At 35.9% G+C, this 16,479-nt stretch overlaps 1 protein-coding gene across 3 annotated transcripts; it reads right to left on the reverse strand.

Annotated features, from left to right (window-relative positions):
* Positions 1-781: 781 nt before the first annotated feature.
* LOC146160463 (uncharacterized) lies at positions 782-12,309 on the reverse strand. 3 transcript variants are annotated; one of them, XM_083383951.1, is made up of 13 exons: positions 12,077-12,309; positions 8,666-8,838; positions 7,914-7,984; positions 7,570-7,673; positions 7,032-7,174; positions 6,658-6,820; positions 5,704-5,858; positions 4,267-4,411; positions 3,864-4,064; positions 2,904-3,022; positions 2,713-2,838; positions 2,287-2,427; positions 782-1,121 (listed from the first exon to the last, which is right to left on the reverse strand). In XM_083383951.1, exons 1-13 carry the CDS (start codon positions 12,156-12,158, stop codon positions 993-995), a joined length of 1,752 nt encoding a protein of 583 aa, XP_083240077.1. In that variant the 5' UTR covers positions 12,159-12,309; the 3' UTR covers positions 782-992. The 3 variants fall into 3 exon arrangements, with proteins under 3 accessions (XP_083240077.1, XP_083240076.1, XP_083240078.1); XM_083383950.1 differs by lacking the exon at positions 12,077-12,309 and adding an exon at positions 11,282-12,031 and having other exon boundaries at positions 783-1,121; XM_083383952.1 differs by having other exon boundaries at positions 784-1,121; positions 7,914-8,056; positions 12,077-12,305.
* Between the last annotated feature and the right edge of the window lie 4,170 nt (positions 12,310-16,479).

Genomic DNA, 16,479 nt, shown 5'->3' on the forward strand with positions numbered 1-16,479 from the left:
GGACAACATACTGTATATGCGAGCCGACAGAACTATCAACGCAGGCCAGGTTTAATTATCCCATTGCTATTCTGTTTAGCCTACTGAACATTTTTTTAAATAACCTTATTTTTTTTTTATTTATAGTTGCTCGTCTTTCAGCTTTTTCAAGAGACTTTTATAAACCCAAAAACATAACTGATTTGTGTTCCACTGGTCTTCAGTAAAACATCACAAACAAGTGACGTTAAAGTTAAGACAATGTGGTTCTTTATAGTTTGTTATTAAAAAATGTATTCTTAATAGCTCATAATTTGTGAAAGTTTTGATTTTATTGATCCAAACTTTCCAGTTTTAAAAAGGAAAAAAATAATCGCCTTAGTGATAAACCTTATTGGTAAATCTGGTGTCTTATACGGTAATAATTCCTTCACGCTGAAGGCTTCGTTGCAACTTCACTGTTCTTTTACCTTGTACGCTGACAAAAATATATAAAGGAGTCAGCTTTATCGTGTAGCTTGGTGATGAGCAAATCGGGATTGGACCCACAAAGAGGGGTTTTTACACCTAGATTAAAATTAGTGGCTTCCGTTGCTGAGGTAAAATTAGAGCAGACAGTAGAAAAATATCCAGAACGAATGGAGAATGTTCTCGCTATTTGTGTCATGCTGCTTGGTCTTATCGACAAATTTGCACATGTCGCGCATGCGCAATTGGAAACGTGCCGACTGCCGAACAGACCAAGCAAATCCCACCAGCTTGGCATGGTGAGCCGCCACCGTGGCACCGTCGACGTACTGTCTTATTATGTGGGATAAAAGGCGAATTTGTCCTGTCACTGATGCTCAAAACAAATGTGTAATATTTCAGTTAACGTAGTTTAACAAAAACGTAGTTTATTTAACGGAAGGTGACATTTTCCACATAACTTTTTGAATAAATTGAATATTAAATGTTTTAGTACGGATAACATAACTTAGAAAAAAACGTGCACTTCAAAGATCATTCGTAAGTCATGGTTTTATGAGCGGTCGATAGAGTCGCCCAATAGCATCATCGATTGTGCGTCGTTTGTAATCATCCCACTCGAAAGACTGCTTCAGGTTTTTCAGAATGTCATGCTGTTTCGGAAACGGAGGAAACTGTAAGACATTTACAACTAAATATTTTTGCTGTAAATTAGTTGAAGTCGTAAAAAATATAATAATGAACTGCTAACCTGTCTTATGTAACTGTGAGGCATTCCAAAGTTACATTGTTTATAGATAATCACAGTGACAACAAATCCATGTTTTTTAGTATGGTAAAAAAAGAGTACCACCACAAAACATAACATTATAAGGACATTTCTTAGAAATAAGGACATTTAGGTTTTCTAAGACCTGGCTATTAATATTGATATGTGTGCCGTTATTGCAGGTCAGTAGTTACGAAGGAGCTTTTCTAAGCAGGTATACATATCTGCAAAGGCACAGTGACAATTAAATAGGTGTTTAAGATATTAAGGATATATAGGTATTCTGGCATTTGTTGCGTCGTTTCTAACCGTATTACTTGATTTAATTTTTTACCTTGGCCTTCGCCAATTGTGTTAAAATTTGTTACACAAAAATTATAAAAAAAAAATAACAAGTTTTGTTCGCCTATTTTTACACTTTTAACGGTACATTCACAGGTCTGTGAATGCAACAGTATAGGTCTGTGATAGCAACGGGCTGTTCGAGTAAAACAGCGTGCACGGTTTTACAAAAGGAGCCTATTTAGAATACCTCTCCAAACAACCTAAAGAAATAAAAAGTCTATTTACACAAATCTAGGACAGGCAGCACTTTGAATTTTATTTTAGCAATAAGGGTAAACATAGTTTCATTTTAACTTGTTTGTATTCTTGTTACACTGCTTGTTAAATAATTTAAGTCAATAAAAAATAAACTGTTTAAAGTAATTTATAGACCTACCTTTCGTGTTGAATTTTGTTAGTTGTACTACTGGCGCTATAACAGCGAATTACAACCGCAATTAAGGTGATAATTTGCGCAATGACCGTGATAACAAATGTTGAACTATCGTTTTAAACAAATGTATGTAATCCTTGTACTAAATTGCTTCAAACGTCAGAAAAATTCGTAACCTGTTTGAAAAGCATTATTGCCTACAAAAGTAAATTCGATATTTTGCGAACTCTGTCTAAATTTCGCGGTTAAACACTCTGTAAGAAGTCATTTTTGTCTAAATTGTTGTCGGGTTGGTACAGGTTCGGTGATGCCTAATCAATGTTTTCTAGAATTTATTTAGTTTAGATTATACCTTCATGTTGATAAGACTGTAAACAGTTTCGTCAGCATGTTTTTGAAAAAACTTTTTGTTGATTTGTATGACCTCGGCACCACAACTAACGAGACTTACACTGGCTCCACGTTGTTCTTTCGGCAAAACTGCAAGAAAGCCCTGAAATAGAATTTAGGAACGAAATACAATTGTATCCAAAAATGTAGGCCTATAGCATTCATTCAAACATTAACTTATTGCAACATAAGTGTCTGTGCAAGCAGCCGCATAAATGACTTTATCATTTCTATACTAGAGGTGGCTATATTCAATGCAACGCATTACAAAAATGGTCTTTAGGCATAATTAAAAACTATATTGATTCTTAATTTTTTACTTTAATCGTTGTTATCTTAGTATTTATGCTTGTTTCAGTTTCAAAAACACAAAGTCAAAATGACTCACGAAGCTGTCTCCTGGACCAAGGACCTCTAAAGCCACATAGGCCACATGGTCAAGATCTCGACCATACAATGAAGATAAAAAAGGGTAGTTCACTTGGTTTGGCGCAGTTTGAACACGAGATGCAGCCTGACCAAAAGTTGAATGTTTATGATTTTTTTAATTAAGTAATAGTAGCCCACTTTGATGCTTACACGAATAGCTGCTTGAACAGAGGGGTCTGGGTTGTCAAACGTCTGCGGGCGTGAAAGTGGGGTTGTAAAAAAAGTCGATGAAGGGGCAAGACCCGATCTTGTATTATCGCCAGGTGAACCTAAACAAAACCGTGTGAAAGGACAAGAACAGAACAATGTACATTTTGTGAAATGTCATTATGACACTATTTAGTCCAGGTTATGAGCTATAATAACCTTTGCAGTAATAAATCCCCTTTCCAAATATTATCAACATGACGGACTCTTGAACAAATCTTTATAACACTTACACTCAACAAATATTTTGCAAACCCTGATTGGGAATCAGCTAGTTCAGTGTTTAAAGTGCACTGTTTTGCTTATAATTGCCGTAAAAACGATGGCCTAAAACAGCGCTCTTCATCGTTTTTTGGTTTGGTTAACCCTGAAAGTTGTTGTGACAAACTCGTGCACCCTGTTTGCTTAAAAGGAAAACTGAGTTAAAAGGCGATAGAAAAAATCATTATTCATATCATTATCATCATTTCAATTAAACCGAGTTGAGCTGCCGGAGTTTTACACACTGCCGGTGAGAGTTCGATTATGGCTACAGGCTGCTTGCAAGTAGGCTACTATTAGGCCTACATGTCATAAAAGCAATCAAAAAACAAAAAGCAGGAATACAACTTGCACCACGACAGTCGGGCAAACAAAAAAAATGCCACATGTCTTAGAAAGTTGGTTTACAACGATTACAGCACCATATTGTCTTATAGAAATCGGTAATTACTGGCAAATACGATGTAATATTAATGGTTTAGTAAAAGTTTGTGGTGCACACTTGTATACCTTTTCGTAGTAGTGCACCCAATACATATTTTGGTGTACCCTAGAGTGCACCGTGCACACCGGTTAAAGAGCACTGGCCTAAAATACTGTATCATCATGGTGAGCCATAATTAAATATGAGTCTTATATTACCAGTACGTGACGCCGATTGTACACTGTTGCTCTCGATTTCCTTAATCAGCTTGTCGCGAGCCTGTTTCGCAACAAGCTTTCGGATGCGAACTGGGTCATCTTCCGGTTCTTTTGGTCTCAGACATTTTACCACTTTACTTTGCCCACTCTTTATGACATAAACCCACTCACATCTCGAGCTGTCTTCCACTATAAGAGTCCCTGAACGATAAACAACACTAAAATCATAATGGGGCGTGATCGGGTTTCGGATAATATAGTTGTTGCAATTAATGCTGTCAAGCAGGATTCATCTTGTATTAATTATTGTCATCGTAAACGACCTAACTTTATCCAAAATATGCAAACTTATTACAAAATCAATAAATACCGAGACTAAAATTGTGATTTAAACTAGATTTACCAGCTTTGTAGTTTTGCATTGTCCATGTTCCTGGATTGTCAATAAGTATCTGAATAGGCCAGTGATTGAAGACTGGGTTCTTCTTACATATTTCCAGGCTGTTTATATCCTTGGCTCCTTTCGCCAGACATATTTCTCGGTATTCCTATATTAAACAGGATAATGTAATATGTATGTGGAAATCATATACACATCAATAAAATTACATATCATCTGATAGCTACATATTTAAAGGACAGTTCAATTATTGTATTCCCCCAAAACATCTTCTCTAAAACGGGCTGCAACCCGTTTTCCAAAAAAAATATTTTTTTGTTTACGATGAAATATGCAATGCTTTCGCAAAGCATGTTTTTTAAACGAAAATGATAACTATGAATGCTAACCGCATAGTAGGGAAGTAGGGTTAGCTTTTTGTTTACCTCGTTTGACCAGGGAAGGATATAGACATACCTATTAAAACTATTTATCTTGCCAATAAAAAATTGACCCACAATTTTTTGGTGTGCTCAATGCGCCAAGTTTCCTAAACTAAAATGTGTGCTCCTGTAACCGAATTGTTTTTTAAGCTTTGCGCGAATCTGAAAATTGTAAAGTATTAAACTCAATTTCATTTACACATTTGCGCACGAGTTACAACGTAAACAGAATGTTTTGGGTACATATTTTAGAACGACAAATTATGGCATAACTTGGTGACGCAAATTTCTAAAAATTTTAATACCCCACCCCCTAAAAAATTGGACCCGTCCTAGACTCTTAGCAGCTTACCAACGAAGATCCTTTCCAAACTTGTATAGTTGCAAAGAGCTATAAAGACATGTTTTACAACGCCAAATTATGGCATAAAACTTGGTGAAGCCATCTCAAAAAATGTTAATACCAACCCCCCAAAATGTTGGATTTGCTCCAGACTTTTACCAACCTATCAAAACAACACATTTTGTTGTGCCCAAACAATGTTTGTTATTATATGTTCCTTACTTTTTCTTTGAGAACAGCACACAATTCATATTATATATATTTGAGATCTTCGCTTTGATTTGCCTATACCTAAAATAAACGCCCACCTCTTAATTTGGCCAAACAACGGTTTTAATAGTGTGGCTGGCAACCAAAAGTTAAATCAATTGCGAAATATGTTTTATTGGAGGTAAAAATAAACAATAGAAAGCAGTTTTATTGCAGTTTTTCAATATCATTTAACTTTTATTTGATTTAGTACTAGCAAGTTATTACTATTACCAGCGGCAATGTTTGTTTAACGCAGAACTGCAATTAGGCTAAACAAGCACTAATCCTTAAGACGTCTTGTGCCATTAAATAGGTTTCATACAGAAGTGCATCTATTTGCAGTTCCCAAATACAACTTCCATTTTCGACACATACTAAATTAGATAAATATTATAACATGTAATAAAAATCAATCATTCCTACGTCACCATGCACAACAAAGAGTTCAACGTCGTCCTGACTCATTACGGTGGAAGATCTGTTGCATCCGGATCCTAACTCTTCTTCCCCGAATTTATCACCCCTCTTGAGGAGAGTGGTCACGGTATGTCCGTTGTCCTCTTCCCCGTTTGATACCACTGCAAGAATACCAATACGCTACGATTCGCAAATATACCTTGTCAACATTTATGCACGTTTTGTATTGCATTTATAAAACAATAAGAAAGTATCCGTTATTTGTTTGCACATATAATATACCATGATTGAAGTGTAAATATAATTTCAATATAGGTTAGGATGATTGGGTTTCAAGAAAGTTTTATCTCTATGCCGAAAACACGTAAAAGGTGTTCAATACCCGTACATAAAAAAAAAACAATTTCTACATAAAACTGAGTTTACATTGTTTGCAGTCGGTTCAAATTATTAGACAAGCGGTCGTCGAAAACTTCCAAGCTTAAACGACAAACAACAAAGGCTGGTGGTGGTGGCGTATACACAGTATTAGTAGGACGACATAATAAAGCCAGAACAAAACCCGTCGGAATAAAACCCAAAACCCTAGAGGCCTAGAAAGAGGGTATAGGACGTTTGGGGACCATAGTTCTGGCATCGGCCGTCCTTGTTACGCTTTGAATTTGGTAGGGTTAGTAGTGGAATCAGATGTGGCATTTGGGTTTGTGTAAGAGGCTGTTTAGCACTTATTCCTATGTAAATGTTATTTCGATTGTCAGCTCTTAGTCCTATTTTTTAGCGAACTGCATTTTTTTCGACATTGGCGGTGTTTTAGTTTGGGCATAAAAGAGTCCGGCTGATGCTTACGTACGGTACATAAATATTTAACTTTGTTCAATGTTTTCCAAGACTTTTAAAATGATATTTTTTCAACTAAGGTATGCTGATCTTTCAACAACAGGAATAGTACGGTTAACTTACGCCGTCCAGAAACAACGAAATAGAAACACGAAGCACGATGGCCAACTCGCAAGATCACCCGGTTGGCATCAAAGTCCTCTAGCCACGCTTTTGAGCATAGTTTACGTTGAATGCCAAGCGGATAACGTGCAAAAAGCTCCAGCTTCTGCATGCTTCTCATTATCTATACAATTTGAACTCTTAGTGAAAATAAATTTTCGTCAAAGTCAGTATTCAATACAATGTAAATGGATTTCTGTGAAGAAATATTTTTTTAGGAATTGAAACTAGAAAAATGCTACGAATACGTTGTTATATTTTGACAAACATATTTATATTCGTTTCAAATTGCAGATATGAACTTTTAAGATGTAAAATATAGTGAAGGGTTCTACATTAGCATTTTCGTCCACGGTCCTTTCGCTTGGCTTCTTTCGCAATAGTTCCTTTATTTTTAATGGCATTTCGTCGTGATCTTTTGACGCTCTGCGAAACTTGTTGAGATCAAAGGTCAACTCGGGGTCACCGGTGTTCAAATCTTTCCAAAGCATATTATAACAATTAATCAATAGTGCTGGTATGACAAATATAGATATCCTTAATGACGTTATTACTATAAGAAAATTTGATTAAATATTAACTTGCAAACGTAATTATTTTGGTTGATGGCGCTTGGAAACTTATATAGTTCGTTTTTCGTTAATTTGCTATTTTCTAAAAAAAGGAATTTTACAGTGGAAAACGCTCAGTGTTAGATCGCAAAACATTGCTGAACTGCTGAAATTAATTTGGTGTCAAGTCGGCATTGTTTGCCTAGTACCGATACTATATACCATTTGGCACGGGGTATCGTCTCCTATCCGTTGCTATAGTAGCAATAGCGGTTTTTCGTGGCTATTTATGTTAGACTGAACACTGTTAGCTCAGTCACACCTTTTTTGGTTGAGTCCTGTTGATCTTTGCTTACGTCGCTTTCGCGCAAAAGTGCTTCTTTGAGTGCAACCCAGCTATTTTGTGACACGGAGTAAGTCAGGCTCCTTAAACATACATAAACAATGCTAGCAACTTCATAATTATCAAATTGAAATATTGCATTTATTTTGTCGTCTAACAAACGTTTATGCTTTGCAGCAGGAAATCATTTAAAATACAGTCAGGTATACATATCATTACAATTTCTAGTATTTTAATTCAAATCAAAATTTATTGTTGACCAAAGTTTTACCTTTAACAAATTTTAAATAGGAACTCCTCAATATTTTATCCATGTTACTTACTTCTTGCATGCGATGCAGACCATACAGAGCAGACGCACAATTTTAGCCGCTCGACGAAATCGAATAATTGGCTACAAATATTTCGAAAGTTGATAATTGGACAAATTTAAATTCATCTACTGGGTATTCTCACCTAAAATCTCCTAAATGTTGCACAGTAAAATAAAAAAAAATGTTTTAATGTCACTTCTTGGTACTAACCAGGGGCGTGAAACGAATATAAATTGCTGGTCAAATTCCAATATAAAATGTTATCATGCCCTCATTGATTATAAAAAAAAAATACTTTATCACTGTTCAATGTCGTGAGTGTGGCGAAATATACTGCAAACTATACCAGTATCAAAAGCGAAAAACTAATTGTTTTGTTAAATGTAATGTCAGTGTGACTAAATGATTGATTTCAAGTAATGCGAGGTCAATATTGCAAACTATAAGTGTTGTAAATAAGCAATTTTGAAATGACTTATCTCAAATCCAAGTTCAGTGTAATATCTAAAGTCTAAGTCAAGTCAAGTCCCAGTGCATGTCATCAGTTGCCTTTGACTTTAGTCAGTACAGCACTGCAAGTTATACAATTAGAAACAAAAGCATATATTACAAACTAAATAGACTACGTAAAGAGGGCTGTGTGGGCAGCACAAACGAGCAGATGACCTATATCTCTGGTAGAAACAGAACAAATTATTTCTATGTTTTTCTAAACGAATTCACTATAAACAAATGGTTACGCAAATAGCAGCTATTCTTACAGGAATGCAGGTCACTTGTATGTTGCTAAGATTCGAGGGGTGGTAATTTCGAGCGAACATCGATGCTCGCCTTACTCCTCCCACCATAGAGTGGAGTGTCCGGCGAGTGGGAGGAGAAGTAGAAGGTGCTCCGTGGATGTTGGGAAATGATCGACGTTCCGTTCCTCCAACGCCTTCAACAATACAGTCAAATAAAAAATAATAACATGCACGACTCATAAAAGGCTATAAGCCTATGCAGTGTTTTTTAAGGTGTTTTGGGGGACCGAAACGGTCCCCCAAATTTCTTCAGCGGTTTCCCAAAGTTTTTGGTATTTAAATGAAACACTTGCGGTCTCTTAAAACTATTTAGCGGTCACCCAAACCAAACCTTAAAAAAACCCTGGGCCTATGCTATGTAGCCTAAGATTTGTTAAGTTTGACAGGCTGTAACTGTTTTACCGTTGACCGCAGACGTCAATTTCATGGAAAATTGCGGTAAAATCTGTTCAGGCGGGCAAACTGGAGACGTAGAAACACGTACAACTTAGTCCGAGCTTATGATAAGTAACCACTAAATGTTAACCATTATGGACTCGGATGTAGTATTTTGCTAGTAATAAAAGGCATAAATCACAATGCACCAAGAAACATGAAACATACGTTAGAACAGCAATGCTAGTGAAAAAATTCTAAATCTATTTTGCGATGACTGAAACGTAGAGTATAGCGGGATTAACATTTTTATGACACAAAAAAATGGATAGATACAAAAGAAGGGTTAACATATCTTCAGCAGTACAACCGAAATTAGAATATCATATTCGTCAGTACAACACAGATCAGAATACGACCATTAATACAGGACTAATTCGAACCCTATATATTTCGGAAAAAATGCTTACAAACTTTAGCTATAATCAAACGTAGATTTTACCGCCAAAGAAGTTTTCAGGCCACGTTTTTGATTTTATTATATCGTTCAGCTTCGTCTAGGGCAGGGGTTCTTAAACTGGGGTCCATGGACCCCTAGGGGGTCCGTGAGGTCGTAATTAAAATGTTATTGTATTTCTAAAAGTAATAATTTATTCAAAAAAAACAGTTTAATTGAAAATAAAACGGTTTTGCGCTAACTGTATTTAGACTCCATTTCAATTTGACACTTTTTAAACTGAAATCAGCAGATTTATAACGTCTATTTGCATTGTGACGTTTATTTATGACGTCATTTTTGAAAATCTTTTACCTACCGTGGTCCACGCGAGGCAAAAAAAAAAGTTTTAGGGGTCTGCGGTAAAATAAGTTTAAAAACCCCTAGTCTAGGGTGTTTTATCCCGTTTGGATGCAATATTTTTCGCTTTTGCTTTGTGACAAGCGCAATATAGTTAATCCAGTGGTTCCCAGCCTGGCGGTCGCAAGGGGTTGTTAAGGGATCGCCGAATAATATTTGACAAAGAAAAACTAACAAGAAAAAACTACTAAGAATGGTAAAGACTGGAAGTTTGGCCCATTGTACCAATCGTGTTTATAATTTCACCATTTTCAAATAATAGCCAAAGCCTTTTAAGGGCGACAAAAAAAGGTTGGGGACCATTGGGCTAATCTTTGCGTCTTTGCAATATGCTTAAATTGTTAAGGGCTAAGCAATAAAATCTCACGTCTTTATAATATGTTTACATTGAAGGGAGGCAATAAAAGCGGAAAATGTTAAGGGAGGCAATAAAAGCGCAAAATCGCGCAAATCGTTTGATTACTTTCGAGCAATCAACTCCAATGTCAGGTTTATTTAAATTGCTTGATAAATAACATCACCTCTCATTTTTAGCTACAAGGGGGTAATGCGCTTTACGTGTATGCTGCAGGTTAAATCTATAATTCTACAAATGGAAGTAATAAAACTCTTTAAACAATCATTCACTTTCGGATGACAATGGTTATTGGCGACACAAACACAAAGGGTCGCGTTTTCTTTTGCGCGTCTCTCGAAAACAGGTGTAACAGCATGTCCCAGTAAATTAGATCGGGCGGTCCAATAACAATGTGAACAATGCGTTCCACTTGTTACAAGATACCCTTCGGGGATCAAGCGCTGTTTTCGTTGTTATAATGGCGACTTAACACTAGTAAACTTCCTGAATACACAATAGTTGTTAAATTTAGTGGAACGACTGAACACACAGGACAAACTATATTATTAATGAGCGCAATCACTCAGTCCCTGATTTCCACCAAACAAAATCTCACAACGATTTGCAATGTTAATCGAACTGAATGGGTGGCTTTGTTTTTTATAATCGAATAGTTGCGCTATATGGGTGATGAAAGAATGTTCCTATATTAGTCCTTCTAAACTCGTTGTAAAGTGCCCTGGGTAATACAACACAAAGAAACATAGGCCATGTAAGTCAGTGCAGCCTAAAAGGCTTCAAGTGCGACCCGAATAATAGAAACAAACGAGATTCAAGTGCAACGTTTGAGTGCCGCAATGCGTTTAACTTTGGTCGCAAAAGCTTTGATTTGTTATGAATTTGTTTCGACGACAATTCTAAGCGCTTAGAGTGATTTACTATTTTAATTTGATAAAATAAATGATAATACAGTATATAGCTTATTATGCCGCTCAACAATAACTATTACCTGTCTTAGCTGATTCGACATCTTCCGCTTTTAAATTGTCTGATGAGAGACTGGGAGCAAATTTCACGTGCCGAGATTTTTCGTAAGTTTTGCCATCGGATGAATGGATGGCGGTGGGAGAAATTAGGGAATGTTTACCATGCGACTGTTGTTGAATAGCCAAAGACATTTACAGCTATTTCGTCAATCGTGTTCTTTCGTTTCAAATCTAACGTCAATTCACAAATGGGAAAGTCAACTGCGCCAGTGACTAGATCCTAGGAACACAACGGGGTAGGCTCATACCAATAAAGGCACACTACCAGTCCCACCCCTTATAGATAAAGGTGATGACAACAGCTGTCATAAAAAAGTACGACAGGTTATGCCAGCAAAAATCACAACGCTGTGAAATCAAAAGTCAATACCAGCTATAGCAAAGTTGTATATATTGTTTGAAATCATTCAACGACATTTTAGTGCGGCCAAACGATTGCCGCGGTAACGAAGGGAGATGTTAAGTTTGGCAGCGAATAATTCGCAGCGCGATTGTGAACAGGTGGTGGTTTAAGAGTACGTCGTACATCGTGCTGATAAACAAATTAATTTAGCTATGTTTGATTGTCACATTGTCTATTGTGTAAGTGTTAATGGCTGGGTATTCTCTATAGCGCAAATTAATAGATTTATTTTGGAAGCATGATTGTGCCACACGTTCTTTTTCTGGTTGTCAAATTGTTTATTAAAGTCGGATATTCGAACTGTTTCTAAATTGTCGATCTTCTACGGCAAATTGAGTCATAAAACGTGTCATACCGTTGGTGTTTATCGAGGAACGTCGATCAGAGCCGCGCTGCTTTCCAGGTTGCCTTGTCATGTTGCTCTTGTTTACATTCATAGAGTTAACTGTACTTCGATGTCTGCCCGCTGCTTTACATTAAAGTCACTCAATCGTCACTCCTGTGGAACGGTAATAATTGATATTTACTTTTCGAAACTTTGCTTAACTTTCACCACAATCGCAGACCTTTGTCAAACGACACAACTCTAGCCTAACACGCTTTACTAACTGGTGACTAACCTTTCGATTTAGTAAAAGTAATGAACTATACTGGTCGCTTTTTAAATCTTTTAATCTTCCTCGAAAAGAGACAGCAAGTTGCTTTTAGTAAAACGCCCGACCTGCATTGTTTCGTACACGTTCAATGTACATTATTTAAATATTTTTATCTTTGCGAATCGTCTTTATCTACTCATCTTTCTTCAAGTGGTACTTGAAAACTCTTGTATCTTTTCTAAATCGACATTGAACACTGAAGTCACGCAAAGCTCAGTCTCAAAATTTTATCCTAGCTCTCGGGCCTCGGATATACCACAGACTAAGCTAACGACAAAATTCTCGCGCCGCCCTTCAGTGAGAGTTATGAAAGAAAGGCTTAAGCTGAAGAGGCCAATTGACCTAAGTGAACAACTTTGTCGCTGATATCAAACCAAAGTCGACTTGGGTAGATCATCTTCCATGCAAACCGGCACATTTTTTGACTTAAAATGTTTAGACACACTTGAGTTTTATGTATTGGTCTCACGAATTCAATTCTTCTTCTATCGGGATAAATCTTTTAACTACCAATCTATTTTCTGATGACTTGAATATGACAATGCGTAAAATAATTTAAGCAGTTTACATACTACTTTGCGAAATAAGGTGACCTAATCTGAAGTTTTGCTCTGGACTGAACAACTAGTACCACACTATCCCTCAGGTATTTGGTTACCACTATTTATCAACTAATTTCAAAAAAATTTGTTGTCTTTCAACATAAATATAACGTCCAATACGGATAATTTAGAAATAGTAAGCATACGTACTTCTTACGTAGCCTATAACTTTAGGACTGTTTGGTCGAAATGGAGTTAAAATTTAAAACGATACTCGGACGTAACTTCCATCATTTCAATTCGATCGAGTTAAAAAATAAATAAAAATTATATTTTAAGATAATCTGCGATTTTAAACTCGGGCTAGGCTGCATGTATGTTGTGTTGAAATACCCTTGAAAACAAAACAATATAAAACATTATTTTTACCATAAGTGCGATGGTGTAGTCATTTATAACCAAGGAAAGTTACTTTAAAAGCCTTGTAGTTGTGTATTTATCATCATTTTAAGTATGGTATAACTAACCCAATTTTTTTTAGCTTTTTCATCTTTTGATCAAAAATGCCAAGTTGAAAAAGCTTCCTTTCTAAGTTAGATGGGCGTGTTTGGTTGTTCACAGAGATAGAAAAAAATATGCATCAGAAATCAAAGCTATGTTACATATTTCAGATTTCTGGCGTTTTGTCACCACCTTGCGGATTCATTTGGTAGACAGCAATAAAATATTACGTTGTCCAGCCTGTAACATGCTATTCAAAACGATTACCCAAAACAATTGTGCATTTAAAAAATAATTAACGTGGAGTTCTTATAAACGTTATAACGCATTTCGAATGTGACATCAAAAAGACAGGAAACCTAAGAGTAAAATGTCAATTCAATTTTCATTTCTTGAAGAGCCATTATACATATTACAACACACTTTGAAAGAGGCCAAGGAACAACAAAGTTTTGATTGTATTGATACAACTACATTTACTACTCTTATTGGTTTACCTAAAAGGTAAACTGAGGTAAAAAGTGATAGAAAAAATTATTATGCATATCAATATCATCATATCAAGTAAACCAAGTGGAGCTGCCGAAGTTTTACACTGTAGGTGAGAGTTCGGTTACGGATGCAGGCTGCGTTCAAGTACTATTGTATGTCATAAAACAGCATTCTAACAAACTTAGGAAAATAGCAAAGAGACTATTCAACATTTAAAAAACCACAGAGGTTCATTTATATATCAGATAAAACCTACATCTTTTTTATAATATCCTGAATGTCAAATATTAATGGTTCAATAAAAGTTTGTGATGCACCCTTGTATACCTGTTCGTACTCGTGCACCCCATGCTTATTTTGGTGCACCCTAGGGCAGTGGTCTCCAACCTTTTTAATAAGCGACCCCAATTTAACTAAAATGGAATCACAATTTACATTGCGACCCCCTTTTGTTTTCAGATAGGAATAAAAATATTTTAAATAATCCTGGAACTGTTTTTAGGATGTCCAGTATCAATTTTCGTGTGCCTAATCTCTTAAATGCAAAAATATTTCACGCTTCGCGCGAAACTCGTTTATCTCTACATTATGATTTTTGAAAAATCGAGCGAATATGTGTGCACAAGAATGATTTCTTTTAGCAAGTGTTAAATTATGACTTTGAATTTAGAACACAAACGAACACAAAATTTCAATTTGTTTCAACGCTAAATTGCATTTATCGTGATTGTTGCACCTGCATGGTATCCACCAATTTTTGAAAACGCGGCTCCACTTTGCATAAACATAACCGTCATGCTCTACTTCCAAGCGATTACGATGTTTCGGTTTTAATATGCTCATTGCGCTGAATTTCGTTAAACAAAGGCATGTGGTTGAAAACGGAAAGAGTATAGTTAACACACAAAATTGGACGGAGTCGGGTAAATTAATTGCATCGAAGTTCAAAATTAAATTTTATTTGCAGAAATCTTTTTAACCTAGCAGCTCTTAAGAGCTAAACACCTATTTTATGTACAGGAGTTCTTAAACTTATTTTACCACGGTACCCTAACATGTTTTGTAGGGCAAAAACAAAAGGTAAAAAAAATTTTAAAAGTGACGTTATAAATTTACGTCACAATACAAATAGACTTCATAAATCTGCTGATTTCGGTCCAAAAATGGGAAAGTTACATGGAGTCTTAATATAGTCAGTGCAAAACCGTTTTATTTTTAATTAAACAGTTTTTTTTTTTTAAACTTGATTTACTTCCTAAATATACACTAATACTTTAATTAAGGGTTCATGAACCCCTAAAAATATTTTACGGACCCAAAGGGCCCATGGACCCCAGTTTAAGAACCCCTGATGTAGAAGAAAGAAAATCTTGTCTATGCTATGTACTCGGTCACGTTTATTGGTGTGACGTCGTTCTAAAAAAATATATAAATCGTACTAAAACAGCACAAATATGGTGAGTTATGGCGACCCCAGAAAAATTTCAGGCAACCCCACTTGGGGTCGCGACCCACAGGTTGGAGACCACTGTCCTAGGGTGCACCGTGCACACCGGTTGTAGAGCACTGATCTAAATACATGAAGACGGTAAAAAATGGTTAGTGCGTAGCGCGAAAAAAATAGTAGTTGTTTGGTTTAAATTGGCAAATATTCTAAGAGAGGACATGACGCATGAACACACAAAAATAGCACAGTGATTAATTTAGTGACATTAATCAAATTTTTTGGCAAACAATTGCTCAGGGTCATTGACCTATAACAGCTATAGGGCTGAACAGAAACCACGTAAAATGTTCAAGGGTAAAAAGCATACAATATGTCTGCGTTGTTAAAGTTTAAAGTTAGAGAGGTGTTATTTACGATACAAGGCCCCATTAAAAGACGTTTAATATACGCAAAGGGCGAAAAAAGCCGAAATGAATCTTGTTAAACAGGGTAAATCACTGCTAAAACGTTGTGAACACAAAAGCACAGAGTTTTTTGCGAAGCGCGTAAAAATATTGTATTGAAATAATTAAACTATACGTACCGTAATACCTGTATTGGGGAACCATGGCATTATGGTAAGCCATCATCCGCCCCTGTTCATTAAGCCCAAATTTATTATTTATTTTATTTCAGTTAATTTTGGAATATCAAAGGAGAACAGGTGTTCGAATCACAAAATATATAATTTACATTTTACCAAGACCAGTTTGCTCTATGGACTGATCCAAGTATAAGAGAGTTGAAGGTCTGGGTCCTGCCACCATTTTTTGCTACAAAAGTGCTAAATTTGTTGGAGTTTTGCTAGTATTCTACTTAACTTCTTCTGCTTTATTCCGTTTTTCACACAAAATCTTTCCGGTTATATTAGTATACAACAAACTACCACAAGGGAACAATTAACCAGTTGCCCATAGTTTGAAGATTACTGTTCAATTTAATGGTGCTATTAAAATTCAGTAATTCAAATGTTGATAATTAAACAAGTTGAATAGTAAAGTTATCCCGTTGCTAAAAACGTTTGGCTAGCTGGTTTCAAAATAAAAGTTCTGTCAGTTAATTTACAATGCAAATCCTAGCG

Source organism: Ascidiella aspersa, chromosome 3 (assembly GCF_963924565.1).
Source record: "Ascidiella aspersa chromosome 3, kaAscAspe10.2, whole genome shotgun sequence".
Lineage (NCBI taxonomy): Eukaryota > Metazoa > Chordata > Ascidiacea > Phlebobranchia > Ascidiidae > Ascidiella > Ascidiella aspersa.